The 19681-nt window shown below is 45.1% G+C and overlaps 1 protein-coding gene across 4 annotated transcripts in view; it reads right to left on the minus strand.

The window, feature by feature from the left end:
• Positions 1-19681, minus strand: part of nrg2a (neuregulin 2a) — a 170808-nt gene that overhangs the window by 65300 nt on the left and 85827 nt on the right. For all 4 annotated transcript variants that reach the window (XM_090226571.1, XM_021591458.3, XM_090226573.1 and 1 more), the window contains exons 2-3: positions 16976-17138; positions 16261-16379 (exon numbers count right to left, since the gene is read on the minus strand). In XM_090226571.1, the coding sequence (XP_090082697.1) occupies positions 16261-16379; positions 16976-17138 (282 nt within the window). The remainder of the gene's footprint in view (positions 1-16260; positions 16380-16975; positions 17139-19681) is intronic.

A 19681-nucleotide genomic window follows, 5' to 3' on the forward strand; every position in this document is an offset into this window, starting at 1 on the left:
AGTAACTTGACCCAGCCCAGGAGCACCGCAATATCTCCAGCTCCTACTCCAACCCAGTCCCAATTCCAGCCCCAACCAGATCCCCAACTGCAGCAGCACCAGCACTAGTCCTCCTAACTCAAGGTCCAGCACCAGCCCTCCTAACCCAAGCTCCAGCACCTGTCCTCCTAACCCAAGCTCCAGCACCAGTCCTCCTAACCCGGGCTCCAGCCCCAGCACCAGTCCTCCTAACCCAGGCTCTAGCCCAAGCACCAGTCCTCCTAACCCGGGCTCCAGCCCCAGCACCAGTCCTCCTAACCTGGGCGCCAGACCCAACTATAGTCTTAACTTCAGCTCATGTCCTAACTTCAGCTCTAGTCCTAACTTCAGCTCTTGTCTTAACTTCAGCTCTAGTTCCAACTTCAGCTCAAGTCCCAACTTCAGCTCTAGTCCTAAGCAGCTCAACCCCCTGTGCGTCCACTGACCAACAGCGTAACGTAGAGTAGCTCCCCTCAGGACTTCCCCTCTCTCTGCTGATATAGAAAACAGGACCCAGGAAGAAATCCCCCACCCCGCACCAGCAGACTGGGGTGAGACCACGATTAACAGGAGGCAAAGGGATGGGGAAACAGAGGTGGGGGTAGGAGAACAGCTGTGGCAGGCAAACTACAAAAAGCTACAATCCTGTGCATTAAGCAGTGGAATGGTAAATATATGTGTTCCTCATCTGACCAGACACCTTCACGAGCCATAGCGCAACAAACATCTGTTCAGACACACTGGGCCTGATCACAGAGCAGCAAGAGGTCAGAGGGTGCACAGGCCTCTGAATGACCAACTCAGTGGGAATCAAAATCAAATCAAAATGTATTTGTCACGTGCGCCAACAGGTGTAGGTAGACCTTACAGTGAAATGCTTACTTACAGGCTCTAACCAATAGTACAAAAAAGGTTTTAGGTGAACAACAGGTAGGTAAAGAAATAAAACAACAGTAAAAGACAGGCTATATACAGTAGCGAGACTATAAAAGTAGCGAGGCTACATACAGACACTGGTTCGTCAGGCTGATTGAGGTAGTATGTACATGTAGATATGGTTAAAGTGTCTATGCATATATGATGAACAGAGAATAGCAGTAGCGTAAAAGAGGGGTTGGCGGGTGGTGGGTCACAATGCAGATAGCCCAGTTAGCCAATGTGCGGGAGCACTGGGTGGTTGGTCCAATTGAGGTAGTATTTACATGAATGTATAGTTAAAGTGCACTTCCGGCGCCGACAGAGATGGCCGCCTCGCTTCGCGTTCCACAAGCATTTCGCTACACTCGCATTAACATCTGCTAACCATGTGTATGTGACAAATACAATTTGATTTGATTTGAAGTGACCATGCATATATGATAAACAGAGAGTAGCAGCAGCGTGAAAAGAGGGGTTGGGAGGGTCGGGGGTGGGCACACAATGCCAGTAGTCCGTGTAGCCATTTGATTACCTATTCAGGAGTATTATAGCTTGGGGGTAAAAACTGTTGAGAAACATTTTTGTCCTAGACTTGGCACTCCGGTACCCCTTGCCATGCGGTAGTAGAGAGAACCGTCTATGACTGGGGTGGCTGGGGTCTTTGACCATTTTTAGGGCCTTCCTCTGACACCGCCTGGTGTAGAGGTCCTGGATAACAGGCAGCTTAGCCCCAGTGATGTACTGGGCTGTACACACTACCCTCTGTAGTGTCTTGCGGTCAGAGGCCGAGCAGTTGCCATACCAGTCAGTGATGTAACCAGTCAGGATGCTCTCGATGTTGCAGTTGTAGAACCTTTTGAGGATTTCAGGACCCATGCCAAATCTTTTTATTTTCCTGAGGGGGAATAGGCTTTGTCGTGCCCTCTTCACGACTGTCTTGGTGTGTTTGGACCATTCTAGTTTGTTGTTGACACCAAGGAACTTGAAGCTCTCAACCTGCTCCACTACAGCGCCGTCGATGAGAATGGGGGCGTGCTCAGTCCTCCTTTTCCTGTAGTCCACAATCATCTCCTTAGTCTTGGTTATGTTGAGGGATAGGTTGTTATTTTGGCACCACCCGGCCAGGTCTCTGACCTCCTCCCTATAGGCTGTCTCGTCGTTGTCGGTGATCTGGCCTACCACTGTTGTGTCGTCTGCAAACTTAATGATGGTGTTGGAGTCGTGCCTGGCCATGCAGTCGTGGGTGAACAGGGAGTACAGGAGGGGACTGAGCATGCACCCCTGTGGAGCTCCAGTGTTGCGGATCAGCGTGGCAGATGTGTTGTTACCTACCCTCACCAACTGGGGGCGGCCCGTCAGGAAGTCCAGGATCCAGTTGCAGAGGGAGGTGTTTAGTCCCAGGATCCTTAGCTTAGAGATGAGCTTTGAGGGTACTATGGTGTTGAATGCTGAGCTGTAGTCAATGAATAGCATTCTCACATAAGTGTTCATTTTGTCCAGGTTGGAAAGGGCAGTGTGGAGCGCAATAGAGATTGCATAATTTGTGGATCTCTTTGGGCGGTACGCAAATTGGAGAGGGTCTAGGGTTTCTGGGATAATGGTGTTGATGCGAGCCATTACCAACCTTTCAAAACACTTCATGACTACAGACGTGAGAGCTACGGGTCTGTAGTCATTTAGGCAGGTTGCTTTACTGTTCTTGGGCACAGGGACTATGGAGGTCTGCTTGAAACATGTTGCTATTACAGACTCAATCAGGGACATGTTGAAAATGTCAGTGAAAACACCTGCCAGTTGTCAGTGCACACATGCACACACACCCTAAAACCACCAAACCAGTGGCTAAAACAACAAAGCAGCCTGGTGCTTGTCTTTCTGTTAGGTTGTGTTTAAGTGAAGTGGGTCTATTTGTGGTGACTGAGGGTCCCTGTCAGGGTGTTCTCCAGTGGACTGTAAATACAGAGAGCTAGGCATGAATCTCCCTGAGTGAGGGCCTGCTCTACTCTGACATGGCCACTGCCACTCGCCCACACCAATCAATGCCTATCGATTGACTTACAGGTACTTCACATTCATTCACGGCTGCAGCTAACATCCCAGAAAGATTTTGAGTGTCATTTGAGATCAGTTAATCTGGTAATTTGTGTTGTCACGTTGTCTGGGGTGTCTGTTTTTTACAACCAAGACAAAGAAAGGGGGATTTATGTAGTTTTAAAAAACTAGGTTTCCTTATATTACAAATAGATGTCAAGACTTTATGTAGTTTAAACAAACTATGTTTCTTTATATTACAAAGAGATGTCAGGACTTTATGTGGTTTAAGGAGAGTGCACAATTTTTAACATGAATAGTTTTTAATCAACAAATGAGGAACATTTGGGCAGTCTTGATACCAAATTTTGAACAGAAATGCAATGGTTCATTGGATCAGTAAAGCTTTGCACATACATAGCTGCCATCTAGTGGCCAAAATCTAAATTGCACCTGGGCTGGAGTAATACATTATGGCCTTTCTCTTGCATTTCAAAGAAAAAAATACAAAAGAACAGTTGTTTTTTTATTTGTATTTTCTTTTACCAGATCTATTGTGTTATATTCTCCTACATTCCTTTCACATTTCCACAAACATCAAAGTGTTTCCTTTCAAATTGTCACGTTCTGACCCTAGTTATTGTGTTAATTGTTTTTTTTTAGTTGGTCAGGATGTGAGTTGGGTGGGCATTCTATGTTTGTGTGTCTAGGTTGTTTTTCTGTTTCCGTGTCTGTGTTTTACACCACACGGGACTGTTTTCGGTTTTCGTTATTCACGGTACGTTTATTGTTTTGTATAGAGTGTTCAGTTTATGTGTTTAATAAACAACCATGGACACTTACCACGCTGCGCATTGGTCCTCCTCTCGCCTCTCCTCTTCGGACGAAGAGGAGGAAAACCATTACAGAATCACCCACCAACCAAGGACCAAGCGGCGTGGTAACAGACAGCGCAGCAGCAGCAGCAGCAGGAGCAGCAGCAGGAGCAGTAAAAGCAGCAGCAGGAGAAGCAACAGAAGCAGCAGAGGAAGCGGCATCAGCAGCAAAAGCAGCAGCAGGAGAGGCAACAACAGCAGAAGAAGCAGCAGCAGCAGCAGGAGAGGCAGTATTATCTAGACTATACAACTTGAGAAGAGATAGACAGGTGGACGGTCGACCCAGGGAGAGTGCCGGAGCCCGCCTGGGATTGGCTGAAGCAGTGTGAGGAGGGTTACAGGAGAATGAGGTTGGCGAAACGAGCACGGCGGCGCGGTAGGAAACCCAAGAGACAGACCCAAAAATGTCTTGGGGGGTGGCACAGGGAGAGTATGGCAGAGTCAGGAGTCAGACCTGAGCCAACTCCACCTGTTTACCATAAGGAGCCATGGATGGAATCAGAGCTGTCGGCGAAGCTGAGGGCTGAGTCTGAGAGGGTGGAGGAGTTATTGGACAGATTGGAGGAGAGTGAACGGATGGGAGATGAGGAGACACTCGAGGAGTTGTTAATATAATTGGAGGAGAGTGAAGAGAGAGAGCTGTTGATTTGGCGTAGTATGCAAGGCATTCGCCCTGAGGTGCGTGTCCCCAGCCCAGTACCACCAGTGCCGGCACCCCGCACCAGAATGTCTCTCCGTCCCATCAATACAGGTGCTCCCGCCTGTCCGGCGATACCAGAGTTTCCGCCCCTCAGTCCAGAGGCGCCAGAGCCCCTCAGTCCAGAGGCGCCAGAGCCCCTCTGTCCAGCGTTGCCAGAGCCTTCCTCCTCTTCAGCGCTGCCAGAGTCTCCCGCCTGTCCGGCGCTGCCAGAGCTTCCGCCCCTCAGTCCAGAGGCGCCAGAGCCCCTCAGTCCAGAGGCGCCAGAGCCCCTCTGTCCAGCGTTGCCAGAGCCTTCCTCCTCTTCAACGCTGCCAGAGTCTCCCGCCTGTCCGGCGCTGCCAGAGCTTCCGCCCCTCAGTCCAAAGGCGCCAGAGCCCCTCAGTCCAGAGGCGCCAGAGCCTTCCTCCTCTCCAGCGCTGCCGGAGTCTCCAGTCTGCCCAGCGCCGCCTGAACTGCCCGTCTGCCCAGCGCCGCCTGAGCTGCCCATCTGCCCAGCGCCGCCTGAGCTGCCCGTCTGCCCAGCGCCATCAGAGTCTCCCGTCTGTCCAGAGCTGCTAGAGTCTCCCGTGTGTCCAGCGCTGCCAAGCCTCCGCCCCTCAGTCCAGAGGCGCCAGAGTCCCTCAGTCCAGAGGCGCCAGAGCCCCTCAGTCCAGAGGCGCCAGAGCCCCTCAGTCCAGAGGCGCCAGAGCCCCTCTGTCCAGCGCTGCCAGAGCCTTCCTCCTGTCCAGTGCTGCCGGAGTCTCCGCCTGTCCGGCGCTGCTAGAGTCTCCCGTCTGTCCAGAGCTACTAGAGTCTCCTATCTGTCCAGAGCTGCTAGAGTCTCCCGTCTGTCCAGAGCTGCTAGAGTCTCCCGTCTGTCCAGAGCTGCTAGTCTCCCGTCTGTCCAGAGCTACTAGAGTCTCCCGTCTGTCCAGAGCTGCTAGAGTCTCCCGTCTGTCCAGAGCTGCTAGAGTCTCCGTCTTTCCAGAGCTGTTAGAGTCTCCCGTCTGTCATGAGCCGCCAGAGCCGCCAGTCAGCATGGAGCCGCCAGAGCCGCCAGTCAGCGTGGAGCCGCCAGAGCCGCCAGTCAGCGTGGAGCCGCCAGAGCCGCCAGTCAGCGTGGAGCCGCCAGAGCCGCCAGTCAGCGTGGAGCCGCCGGAGCCGCCAGTCAGCTAGGAGCCGCCGGAGCTGCCAGTCAGCTAGGATCTGCCAGAGCCGCCATTCAGCCAGGATCTGCCAGAGCCGCCATTCAGCCAGGATCTGCCAGAACCGTCAGTCAGCCAGGATCTGCCAGAGCCGCCAGTCAGCCAGGAGCTGCCAGAGCCGTCAGTTAGCCAGAAGCTGCCAGAGCCATCAACCAGCCTGAGCTACCTCTCAGTCCTGAGCTACCTCTCAGTCCTAAGCTACCCCTCAGGTCTGAGCTACCCCTCAGTCCTGAGCTACCCCTCGGTCATGAGCTACCTATCAGTCCTGAGCTACCCCTCAGTCCTGAATTACCTCTCAGTCCTGAGCTACCCCTCAGTCCTGAGTTACCCCTCAGTAAAGAGCTACCTATAAGTCCTGAGCTACCCCTCAGTCCTGAGCTACCCCTTAAGTCCAGAGATGTCCCTCAGTCCGGTGGGCCTGTTGTTTAATGTTCCCAGGTCAGGGTCGGCGGCAAGGGTCGACGTTCCTAGGATACCACAGAGGCGGACTAAGACTATGGTGGAGTGGGGTCCACGTCCAGCGCCAGAGCCGCCACTGCGGACAGATGCCCACCCAGACCCTCCCCTATAGGTTCAGGTTTTGCGGCCGGAGTCCGCACCTTGGGAGGGGGGTACTGTCACGTTCTGACCCTAGTTCTTGTGTTAATTGTTTGTTTTAGTTGGTCAGGACGTGAGTTGGGTGGGCATTCTATGTTTTGTGTGTCTAGGTTGTTTTTCTGTTTTACACCACACAGGACTGTTTTTGTTATTTACGGTACGTTTATTGTTTTGTATAGAGTGTTCAGTTTATGTGTTTAATAAACAACCATGGACACTTACCACGCTGCGCATTGGTCCTCCGATCCTTCTCGCCTCTCCTCTTCGGACGAAGAGGAGGAAAACCATTACACAAATGGTACCAAGAATATGCATATCCTTGCTTCAGGTCCTGAGCTACAACAGGCAGTCAGATTTGGGTATGTCACTTTTGGCGAAAATTGAAAAGAAAGGGCAGACCCATAATTAAGAGGTTTTATATACACTATGTTTCCTTATATTACAAAGAGATGTCAGGACTTTATGTAGTTTAAACAAACTACGTTTCCTTATATTACAAAGAGATGTCAGGACTTCATATAGTTTAAACAAACTATGTTTCCTTATATTACAAAGAGATGTCAGGACCTTTATTGCAGGAAGAGAAAGAGAGTGATAAAATATAACAGCGAGACAGAGTGAAAGGGAAAAGCTAATAAGGAAACCTGTTTTTTTGCAAGAGCACAGCTGTAGATGTGCGAGAATATTACTCACTAGATGTTGATAGAGAAGTCATGGAGAAAAATATAGTTTTGTATGAGAGGGACAGGTGTGTTTGGCTTCAACATTTACTTAGAGTGTGTGTGTGTGCAAACTGCTGCTGGTGGGCCCCAGCATGACTGATGAGGTTGGACCAATCAGCAGCCCAGCTGTGTTTTCCATCGACACATTCCTGGGAACTCACACACTCTCTCATTCTCTCTGTGGGGCTATGAAGAGCGCCCCCTAGGGATGCGACCCTCAGCCTGCGAACGCACGGGTGCCTTGCAAAACGCTTATCACAACACAGCAGCCTGCAGGAGACACACAGGGGGACTCTCTCTCTCCTTCCCCTGCCATGTGGATCACTGCAACCTGCAGCAGCAACCACCAGGTGAAACACATAAACCTGGTGGGTTCTAGGTAAAATACATAAACCTAGTGGGTTCTAAGTAAAACACATAAACCTAGTGGGTTCTAGGTAAAATACATAAACCTGGTGGGTTCTAAGTAAAACACATAAACCTGGTGGGTTCTAGGTAAAATACATAAACCTAGTGGGTTCTAAGTAAAACACATACACCTAGTGGGTTCTAAGTAAAACACATAAACCTAGTGGGTTCTAAGTAAAACACCTATACCTAGTGGGTTCTAAGTAAAACACAAACTTGTACTGCAGGGGTCAAGGTAAAACACATAAACTTGTACTGTAGGGGTCAAGGTAAAACACATAAACCTAGTGGGTTCTAAGTAAAACACGTAAACCTAGTGGGTTCTAAGTAAAACACGTAAACCTAGTGGGTTCTAAGTAAAACACATACACTTGTACTGTAGTGGTCAAGGTAAAACACATAAACCTAGTGGGTTCTAAGTAAAACACGTAAACCTAGTGGGTTCTAAGTAAAACACGTAAACCTGGTGGGTTCTAAGTAAAACACATAAACCTAGTGGGTTCTAAGTAAAACACATAAACCTAGTGGGTTCTAAGTAAAACACATAAACCTAGTGGGTTCTAAGTAAAACACATAAACCTAGTAGGTTCTAAGTAAAACACGTAAACCTAGTAGGTTCTAAGTAAAACACAAACTTGTACTGTAGGGGTCAAGGTAAAACACATAAACCTGGTGGGTTCTAAGTAAAACACATAAACCTAGTGGGTTCTAAGTAAAACACGTAAACCTAGTGGGTTCTAAGTAAAACACATAAACCTAGTAGGTTCTAAGTAAAACACGTAAACCTAGTAGGTTCTAAGTAAAACACAAACTTGTACTGTAGCGGTCAAGGTAAAACACATAAACCTGGTGGGTTCTAAGTAAAACACATAAACCTAGTGGGTTCTAAGTAAAACACGTAAACCTAGTGGGTTCTAAGTAAAACACGTAAACCTAGTGGGTTCTAAGTAAAACACATAAACTTGTACTGTAGTGGTCAAGGTAAAACACATAAACCTAGTGGGTTCTAAGTAAAACACGTAAACCTGGTGGGTTCTAAGTAAAACACATAAACCTAGTGGGTTCTAAGTAAAACACATAAACCTAGTGGGTTCTAAGTAAAACACATAAACCTAGTAGGTTCTAAGTAAAACACGTAAACCTAGTGGGTTCTAAGTAAAACACATAAACCTAGTGGGTTCTAAGTAAAACACATAAACCTAGTAGGTTCTAAGTAAAACACATAAACCTAGCGGGTTCAAAGTAAAACACAAACTTGTACTGTAGGGGTCAAGGTAAAACATAAACTTGTACATTAGGGGTCAAGGTAAAACATAAACTTGTACATTAGGGGTCTAGGTAAGCCGTAGCTTAGAAGGCAAGGGAAGCCAGCGAGCATTTGGCCTCCCTTGATTTAAAAAACTATAAAATAATAGCCAATCAGCATTGAGCTAAACTGACAGCTCAACTGTGACTGGTCCTGGCACATCCAAAAAAAGTATCAAGAGAAGCCAGTTTGGGTTTGGCTTCACTCCTATCATATCACATTGAGATAAATATGTCATTGACAGAAACAACTTGAATTCATGCATCTCGTTGTGTTGTTGTCCTCCTGTGGACTTCTAGCTAAAATCAACCCTTTCCTAAATGAGCCATGGATGGAAATTTGGGCTTTTACTTAATTGTCTGTACTGGTCAAACTAAATTTTTTATTTTACCTTTATTTAACTAGGCAAGACAGTTAAGAACAAATTCTTATTTTCAATTGACGGCCTAGGAACAGTGGGTTAACTGCCTGTTCAGGGGCAGTACGACAGATGTGTACCTTGTCAGCTCGGGGCTTTGAACTTGCAACCTTCCGGTTACTAGTCCAACGCTCTAACCACTAGGCTACCACTAGGCTACCCTGCCGCCTCATGACGATTCTGATCCAACCATAGATTCATACATTGTGCCCGTGGACTTGAAGGGATGGAAGTTCAATAAGTAGCTAGATTTAGAAGGCTAATGTTAACTAGTTAACGTTGCCCATGAAGGAAGCTAGGCTAGCGAGCAAGCATTTTAGCCAGGTAGCCTAGGACAAAAAAAGTGTGTACTGTATGACAGAGTCATAGACCATTTTGTCAACATGAAAGCAAGGAGGATGGCATTGGGGGTAAGGAGTGTCCAGTGAGTCCAATCTTGGTTTGGGCACTCTCTCAAAACGTTTTTTAGATAGATGGCAGCAAGCCACTACATAAGAAAACACAACACAAACAATACATGAATTGCCCTATAACAGTGACAAACGGTCCCCACAAACTGTTAGGCCCTACATAAAGCTGTCCCAACAGCAGATCTTTCTTTTCAGCACCATGGAGTGTCTCCTTTCCACTTCTACACCTGGCTATCAGCGGAGCCTTGTCTGGAAGTGAAACAGTTCATTCAGCCTCATTTAGGTCTTTAAAAAAACAAGATAGCTGATATGGCTGACTTGCTTAAACAAATGTGGTTTCTATTGACAATTGAGATGTAGAAACTATGGCATAAGGGAACGATGAGCGGATAAGAGGCAATCCGTAATTTCGATTAAGACATTAATGAGCGAGCTAAGACATACGTAGTCAATATAACTATTTGTTCAGCACTTTTGAAATGTACAGCTACAGAATTCAGAACATGGGCCGTTCTTACAGTATTGTCCCTGTGCACCAAGTCAGAACCATAGGCTAAGTTATAAGGGGACCAAATTATTAGGGTGAGGCATATGGGCTACTAACAGCTTACTACACAACATACACTTAGTATTACTTTCTTAGCTACAGTATATATATCTCCCTGGCATTCTGTATTACATAATTTATGCAGCAGCATACAATACATTTTTGAACTCATCGTTGTGCTGTGCTCACTTGAACAGGAAGGTGGTACGGCGGTCCTTCATGTGGGCAAATTTTGTCATGAGACTTTGTCATAAAAGTCTGTCATTCTCTGGATTTATGGTGCTTTCAAGATGTGAACTCTGAAAAAACAAGGTCCAATCATGACATCGGTGATCTTCAGGTCACTAGGCCTCTAGAAAGAGGCCAGAGTTCCCGACTTCACAGTTGTCTTGAACTCACTGAAGTCTGAGATTTCCCAGTTCCGAGTTTCCAGTTGTTTTGAATGCGGCAGAAGTCATGCTGGATTGACCACATGACCAACGTATTTAACCTTTTCTGGTCCATGGTGTTACGTGTGAATATTTATCCTTTTAAGCTTGGAAAAGAGACCCTTAAACACAGTCTTGGCCCACACACCCTCTCCACCGAGTAGCAGGGAAATCAAAATAGTGATTGCTTTGCAACGCTTGCAGTTAGCCAATGATTCCTTCCAAACCACTCACTGTTGAATTTGCGATTTCCAACTTGTTGTGTAATGTTTATGTCCAATGGCCAATAAGCACCAATACGTTTTATCTATAATTTCTCTTCATAGGATTGAAGGACTGAAAAGGATTTGCCAGTAGATTGTGGATGTGATTCATGATGATGACTATTTGTCTAGCTTCCTAGCTAAGATTTTGAAAGTATGATGTTGACATGATCAGTCCAATCAAAGGTACGGTAGATATAACGTGATTTCACATAATTTTATATGTGGCCACTGACCTTGAGCCTTCTAGGATGGGCACTTCTAATGTAAATCTATGGCAGCATCCACAGGGGCTTGAACTTTACATCTCTCTGTAGATTTTGTGGTGACGTAGTGTCCCCATGAGTGAATTTCTTTTTACATTGTTTGCAAATTGATATGTGACATGTATTAATGTCAAAATAACGTGCAAAACAGGCAACCAAATCAAAGGTTGCTACTGGGTGAGTCAACATGCTTTTCTACTTGCACGCATGCACACACACACGCACACGCACACGCACACGCACACACGCGTACGCACGCACACACACACACACACACACACACACACACACACATCTGAACCATGGACAGCCACATCATATTTAGGTTACGTTGATTGGACTAAATTGTTTCCGGTATCTTTCAGTTGTCACTGTATTAGAATAAGCATAGGTGATTTGATGATGTTGAAATGTTAATGTTAAAATAGTGGAGGCAGCTCCTGCTTTCTTTGTGACTTGTGTTAACTCTCCGTGGTTCTAAATCAATAGTTGTTTAGTTGTCTGAAAATGTCTGAAACATGAACTTGCTAGACCCTGCTGTAGGTCATGTAACTGTTTGTTACATTTAAATTGTACCTTTTTTTAACTAGCCAAGTCAGTTAAGAACAAATTCTTACTTGCAATGATGGCCTACACCGGCCAAACCCGGAGGACGCTGGGCCAATTGTGAGCAGCCCTATGGGACTCCCAATCACGGCTGGTTGTGAAACAGCCTGGATTTGAACCAGGGTGTCTGTGGTGACACTTCTAGCCATGAGATGTAGTGCCTTAGACCGCTGCACCAGTGAGGAGCCCGCAATATGCTTTGTGGACTTCACCAGAGAGAGGTTGCTCTCCAGTTTTAGGCCTATATATCACGGTCACAAGGCATATGAACTAACAGGTTATAGAGCAAACAACACAATTATCACAACACATAGGTTGTAATATGGCTTTTTTTATTTTTGGGCTCGGTTTCCCCAGTGAATTTACCCACTCACCACTACTGCGCTAGACCAAAATAGTGATGGACCAAGTAAATCAATAAACCCAGCCACCCACTCTGCCGTCTGTGTGCAGTAGAACAATAATTGCCACTTTGTCCATTTACAATGTGTGTTTGTTTTTCCTGGTGAAAACAGTGACGTTGGTAAAAATCTCCACAGAAGAGCAGCAATTGAATATCATAGGCATACTGCACGGTTGGCACAGTGCCACCATACAACACACTTTCCCCTCATTTTAAACATGCATGAGAAGAGCAAGTTCACTGCCCGTGCAGTTTTTACAGAAAACACAACAGTTGTTTTTTCCAACACCAGATTTGTGAAACATGTTCTGCACCTCTCGGCTCTTCCTATCGGATGAATGGCACTAGTTTGGTGTTGCATGGTTACATTGGTCAAATCAAATAGCTTGCAAAAATGAGTATGAATAAAGGCCATTTATTTATTAATTTAGTATGAATACAGGAAATTAATCAATTCATTTAGTATGAATACAGGAAATGAATCAATTCATTTAAAATGAATACAGGAAATTAATCAATTTAATTTAGTATGAATACAGGAAATTAATCAATTCATTTAGTATGAATACAGGAAATGAATCAATTAATTTAGTATGAATACAGGAAATTAATCAATTCATTTAGTATGAAAAGGCCTTTTATTTATGAATTTAGTATTTAGTATGAATACAGGTCATTTATTGTCTAGGTCTAGGGCCTATGTAAAGAAATATGGAGTAGCCCCACAATAACTACAGGGTTTTACAATACTGCTCATCTGTAAATCTCACTAACTCCATTTCCCATCTCTCATGTCTTGTTAAATCAGGAATCCAGATTCCAGATTGCTCAAGTGGTTAGCGGTCAGCCAATCAGCAGTCAGGGCTTGAATCACCCAGTTTATAATGGTGTTTAGTGAGCTCCAGTTACCTCAGATATCAACATAGGACTGTGGTTCAAGTTGGTTAGGCTCAGACAGTCTGAGTGATACTCCACATCAGATAAGTTCCCAGCAGCACAGCTCACAGCTAATTATTCATCTGGTTGTGGTTACAACCTTTCATTCACTGTAACAGAGTGATCAATGCCCTGTAAAACAGCACCAAAGTGAAAATATATTTAGTGGGTCTGCTTCACTGTGAAATGGCCCGTCCACCAGATCACAGGCTACGTCCAGCCTGCCCTCTCCCTGTTTTTGACCTGTGACCTTACAGCCTCGGACCACATGCACATACACAGACAGACCCCCATGCTCAAGGCCCTCCCCAGCGGCTGACCCTAGACGGGGATAGGAGCCATAGGCTTGCACAGGGGAGCAGTCTGGGGCTGGGTGGTGGAGGGAGGGAGGACAGCATGTGTTGGGGCTGGTTTCTCAGGGCCTGCCTCCGACAGAGCAATCAGTATCCAGAGGCACCACTATTGGTTCCCTCTGGGGAGAGAAATGATAGTGCTGTGGATAGGAGCTGTTTGTCTTCATTACCCATAGGCCCTAGAGCTCATGGTCACACACTCTCACACACACACACACACACACACACACACACACACACACACTTCGGCCTCCCTCTCTGTGTTCACCCTTGTTCAACCTTTATGGGAGAGCAAAACCAGAGTGACGGCCAACATTATTAACAATCCCAATTACTGTAGGCATTTACTGTAGGCAAGCTTCTGAAAAAGCTTGTATGAATGTGTGTGTGTGTCTGGAGTGAGGTGACACGGTGAGGGTGTAGGTTCAGGAAGAGATGTGACATAATGCTACTTGTGGTAATGGTGAGAGAAACCCTGTGTTACTGGCTGCCTCTGGACAAAGCCTGCAAACTCTGACTGCGTTCTAAAATGGGTGTGAAACAGTCTCCTCTGCAAAGCAGCTGGGTCTCCTAATATCTCTCTCTCTCTCTCTCTCTCTCTCTCTCTCTCTCTCTCTCTCTCTCTCTCTCTCTCTCTCTCTCTCTCTCTCTCTCTCTCTCTCTCTCTCTCTCTCTCTCTCTCTCTCTCTCTCTCTCTCTCTCTCTCTCTCTCTCTCTCTCTCTCTCTCTCTTTACTGTGTCTCTCCTTTTACTCTCTTGCTCACTCTCCCTTTACACTCTCTCTCTCTCGCTCCCCCTTTCCCTCACTCACTCCCTTCCTCCATCTACCTTGCCTTCTCTCAGTCACTCTCTCACTCTCTAGCTTTTGCTGCCTCCTTCACTCTTTCTCTCTCTCTCTAGCAGGCACACATACACAGATAATACTGCGGCTACATACTGCTATAGCAACACACTGCAGCAGGCAGGCATACACCACTGCAGCCTTTCACCAGAGTAGCCATTTCTCTCATGACCTCAGGATGAATAGCAACCCAGGCAGCTTCTCAAATCAATCATATTCCCTCTGTTCACACCAACAACAACGCAATATATAAATAAATCCTATTATGACAGGAAAAGACGAACCAGGAAAAGACAACCCAGGAAAACAGAACACTACAGAAGGGCTATATCTTATCACACACATTCAATACAAGGCATTCTTCATTCTTCATTCTTCATTCTGCATTCTTCATTCTTCATTCTTAATTTTTCATTCTTCATTCTTCATTCTGCATTCTTCATTCTTCATTCTTCATTCTACATTCTTCATTCTGCATTCTTCATTCTGCATTCTTCATTCTTCATTCTTCATTTTTCATTTTTCATTTTTCATTCTTCATTCTTCATTCTTCATTCTTCATTCTTCATTCTGCATTCTTCATTCTTCATTCTGCATTCTTCATTCTTCATTCTTCATTCTGCATTCTTCATTCTTCATTCTTCAATCTACATTCTTCATTCTTCATTCTTCATTCTTCATTCTTCATTCTGCATTCTGCATTCTTCATTCTTCATTTTTCATTTTTCATTCTTCATTCTTCATTCCTGCATTCTTCATTCTTCATTCTTCATTCTACATTCTTCATTCTGCATTCTTCATTCTGCATTCTTCATTCTTCATTCTTCATTCTTCATTCTTCATTCTTCATTCTGCATTCTTCATTCTTCATTCTTCAATCTACATTCTTCATTCTTCATTCTTCATTCTTCATTCTTCATTCTGCATTCTGCATTCTTCATTCTGCATTTCTTCATTCTTCATTCCTGCATTCTTCATTCTTCATTCTTCATTCTTCATTCTTCATTCTTCATTCTGCATTCTGCATTCTTCATTCTTCATTCTGAATTCTGAATTCTGAATTCTTCAATCTTCATTCTGCATTCTTCATTCTGCATTCTTCATTCCGCATTCCGCATTCCGCATTCCTCATTCCTCATTCTTCATTCTTCATTCTGCATTCTGCATTCTGCATTCTTCATTCTGCATTCTTCCTTCTTCATTCTTCATTCTTCATTCTGCATTCTTCATTCTTCATTCTTCATTCTGCATTCTTCATTCTGCATTCTTCATTCTTCATTCTGCATTCTGCATTCTTCATTCTGCATTCTTCATTCTGCATTCTTCATTCTTCATTCTGCATTCTTCATTCTTCATTCTTCATTCTTCATTCATTCATTCATTCATTCAGGTATATACGTTTTTTTTGCCAACTCCGTTCATATCAAGCTTCCTACCTAACTGTTGGCTAAACACAGCAAAATACTGTCAGTTTATCTCCCTTCACCACATTTTCTGCCATTTCTTTATTGATATCATCTGGGTGAACCCCTCCCCCAGCCTGTGGACATACCACCCCGATACGCCCTGTCTCGACGCCTGCCTTGCCTCCCCTCCAGAGCGAAACACACACACACACAAACGCACACACACTTCCTCTGTGCAGCAAATCACTCATTCTGCCACAAGACAGAGAAGACAGTTGCACCGCTGTTGGGAAGAATGAGGAGAAGAGATTCAAGAGATTACAGAGCTCACCTAAAAAACCCATTTGCCACTGGTTGAGAGAAATTGTCATTGTTTTTGAGCAGAATTAGGTGAGGTTTTATGTGTTGTTGCAGGTGCGAAATGGTCAGTTTAGCACAGAAAATGCCATCCTTGTCAATCTGTCGCAATTGGCGGCCACCTAATCCTGCCTAATGGGCGGGCGGGCCGTGATCTTGACTATATCCAACACGCCATCTCTTTGCTCATACATGCTCCAGCCATACACTCTGCATCATGCCAGTATTCCCTCTTCTCTGACAGACAGGCCATGGCTCAGTACTCACTGCTTTGGACATGAACAGTGCTCGTGGAGTTGGAGTTCCCCAGAAGGTTCTCTGCCACACACGTGTAATTCCCAGAATGCTCCAGCTTGGCTCTGCTGATCTGGACCCTGGAATTCTTCCTGTGGCAGACACAAACAATTGACTCAGGGGAACCAAAATGACATGGAAACACAACAAGTGTCTGGAGACAGAGGACGACAACACAACAGGCATGGAAGAACCTACTGTAGCCTTGCAACAAAAACGGGGAGTCGCCATACAAACCAGATTAGAGCGGGATAGAAGCCAGTTAGTCAGAGTCGATGCAGTTTGTCATTTCAGCAGGTAAGAATTTACAGAAAGTTAAAGATTTGCAATATGGAACACGGAGGAATCTAGGGCCCGTCCTATTCATCAACCCAGTAACCAACTTTCATTTAAAAGGCCACCTAGTCGCTAAACACTTCTATGCTGCAAAGTATACTTTCTGTTATTTCACTAATGAAGGAATTTGCTCATAAATCCCTGGCATACTCTCATAAATAATGTGTCTCTGTGTTGACGTTTCACTTTCGAAAATGCTTTTCATCCTTTGGGTCAGCTGCTAAAAGCATTAGGAGAAAACTACTGAAGGAGAAATTACTGCCATGCAGTGACTATTGACATTTGTCTGTTTTGCTAATACTACCACATGCTAAACATATTAGGAGCTTCAAGGGATTGTAGATGGACTCACTGGCTGGACTTTATTTTGACCTCTCTGCTTTTCTTGAGCTCACTGCCATCTTTGAACCATTTGTAGGTAGGGCTGGGGTTTCCTGTAGCCTCACACTTGACCGTGAGCCTGCTCCCCTCTTCCACCATCAGGTTCCTCAACCGCTTCAACTTTGGGGCATTAGCTAAACACAGAGAGAGAAACAGAGGTGATATTAGACATTTTTAAAGACAAGAGACAGAGAGAAAGAGGAAAACTTTTTGTGTATCATGTTTACTGTTAATGTCTGATTGTTTTCGTCTTTCTTTTGTTTAAGTCTCTTTGTTGGTTTTTGTCATTGTTGTTTTGTTTATTGTTTATTTCACTTGCTTTGGCAATGTAAACACATTTGCCATGCCAATAAAGCCCCTTTGAATTTAAATGAGAGCGAGGGAGAGAGAGGGAGAGGGGAATAGAGAGGGAGATGTGGAGAGAGTGGGGGGTACACAGAGACCCAGAAAGACAGAAGGAGAATCTCAATTGCATACTCCTCGTGTCCTCTCTCCTTCTCAAAGCCATTGGATGAGAAAGCCAGAGGTCCCTCCCCTCTGTCCTTCTCTTCCAATGGGTTTTGAGAAGGCGAGGAGAGAGAATGTGAGGAGTATGCAACTGAGATTCTCCCAGAGACACAGAAAGACAGACATATCATGTCACCAAGAGCTCAGCCATCATCTCTCTCGTATAGCCAGATGAGGTCACCAGAGCTCAGCCTCTCTCATATCTCTAGACTAAGTCAGAATCACTGTCAAACAGGAAACATTTTACATTGTCTTCAATAGCTAGTTTCAGTTTTTATGAATGCTTGAAGCGGTATGCTTCAAGCATTCACAACTGAATGGAACAAAAAAGCTATTTGGGATGATATGCTTCAAAGAACACAAGACATAACTGAACCTAATACCAGAAAAGGGATGAACTGCTCTCAGAATGTGATATGCTCTCAGAACTGCTCTCAGAATGGAATATGCTCTAAGAACTGCTCTCAGATTGAGATATGCTCTAAGAACTGCTCTCAGAATGTGGTATGCTCTAAGAACTGCTCTCAGAATGCAGTATGCTCTAATAATTCCTCTCAGATTGAGATATGCTCTAAAATCTGCTCTCAGAATGCAATATGCTCTAAGAACTGCTCTCAGAATGCATTATGCTTTAAGATCTGCTCTCAGAATACGACATGCTCTCAGAACAGATCTCAGAATGCGGTATGCTCTAAGAACTGCTCTCAGAATGCAATATGCTCTAAGAACTGCTCTCATAATGAGGTATGCTCTAAGAACTGCTCTCATAATGAGATATGCTCTAAGAACTGCTCTCAGAATGAGGTATGCTCTAAGAACTGCTCTCATAATGAGATATGCTCTAAGAACTGCTCTCAGAATGTGGTATGCTCTAAGAACTGCTCTCAGAATGCAGTATGCTCTAATAATTCCTCTCAGATTGAGATATGCTCTAAGAACTGCTCTCAGAATGTGGTATGCTCTAAGAACTGCTCTCAGAATGCAGTATGCTCTAATAATTCCTCTCAGATTGAGATGGGGTCTAAGAGCTGCTCTCAGAATGCGGTATGCTCTAAGAACTGCTCTCAGAATGCGGTATGCTCTCAGAACTGCTCTCAGAATGTGATATGCTCTAATAATCCCTCTCAGATTGAGATGGGGTCTAAGAGCTGCTCTCAGATTGAGATATGCTCTAAGAACTGCTCTCAGAATGCGGTATGCTCTAAGAACTGCTCTCAGAATGCAGTATGCTCTAATTATTCCTCTCAGATTGAGATGGGGTCTAAGAGCTGCTCTCAGAATGCGGTATGCTCTAATGATCCCTCTCAGATTGAGATGGGGTCTAAGAGCTGCTCTCAGAATGCGGTATGCTCTAAGAACTGCTCTCAGAATGAGGTATGCTCTAAAATCTGCTCTCAGAATGCAATATGCTCTAAGAACTGCTCTCAGAATGCATTATGGTTTAAGATCTGCTCTCAGAATACTACATGCTCTAAGAACTGCTCTCAGAATGCAATATGCTCTAAGAACTGCTCTCATAATGAGGTATGCTCTAAGAACTGCTCTCATAATGAGATATGCTCTAAGAACTGCTCTCAGAATGAGATATGCTCTAAGAACTGCTCTCAGAATGTGGTATGCTCTAAGAACTGCTCTCAGAATGCAGTATGCTCTAATAATTCCTCTCAGATTGAGATGGGGTCTAAGAGCTGCTCTCAGAATGCGGTATGCTCTAAGAACTGCTCTCAGAATGCGGTATGCTCTCAGAACTGCTCTCAGAATGTGATATGCTCTAATAATCCCTCTCAGATTGAGATGGGGTCTAAGAGCTGCTCTCAGATTGAGATATGCTCTAAGAACTGCTCTCAGAATGCGGTATGCTCTAAGAACTGCTCTCAGAATGCAGTATGCTCTAATAATTCCTCTCAGATTGAGATGGGGTCTAAGAGCTGCTCTCAGAATGCGGTATGCTCTAAGAACTGCTCTCAGAATGCGGTATGCTCTCAGAACTGCTCTCAGAATGTGATATGCTCTAATAATCCCTCTCAGATTGAGATGGGGTCTAAGAGCTGCTCTCAGAATGCGGTATGCTCTAAGAACTGCTCTCAGAATGCAATATGCTCTAAGAACTGCTCTCATAATGAGGTATGCTCTAAGAACTGCTCTCATAATGAGATATGCTCTAAGAACT

This window comes from Oncorhynchus mykiss, chromosome 29, assembly GCF_057628025.1.
Source record: "Oncorhynchus mykiss isolate SJ-2025 chromosome 29, ASM5762802v1, whole genome shotgun sequence".
In the NCBI taxonomy this organism is placed as follows: domain Eukaryota; kingdom Metazoa; phylum Chordata; class Actinopteri; order Salmoniformes; family Salmonidae; genus Oncorhynchus; species Oncorhynchus mykiss.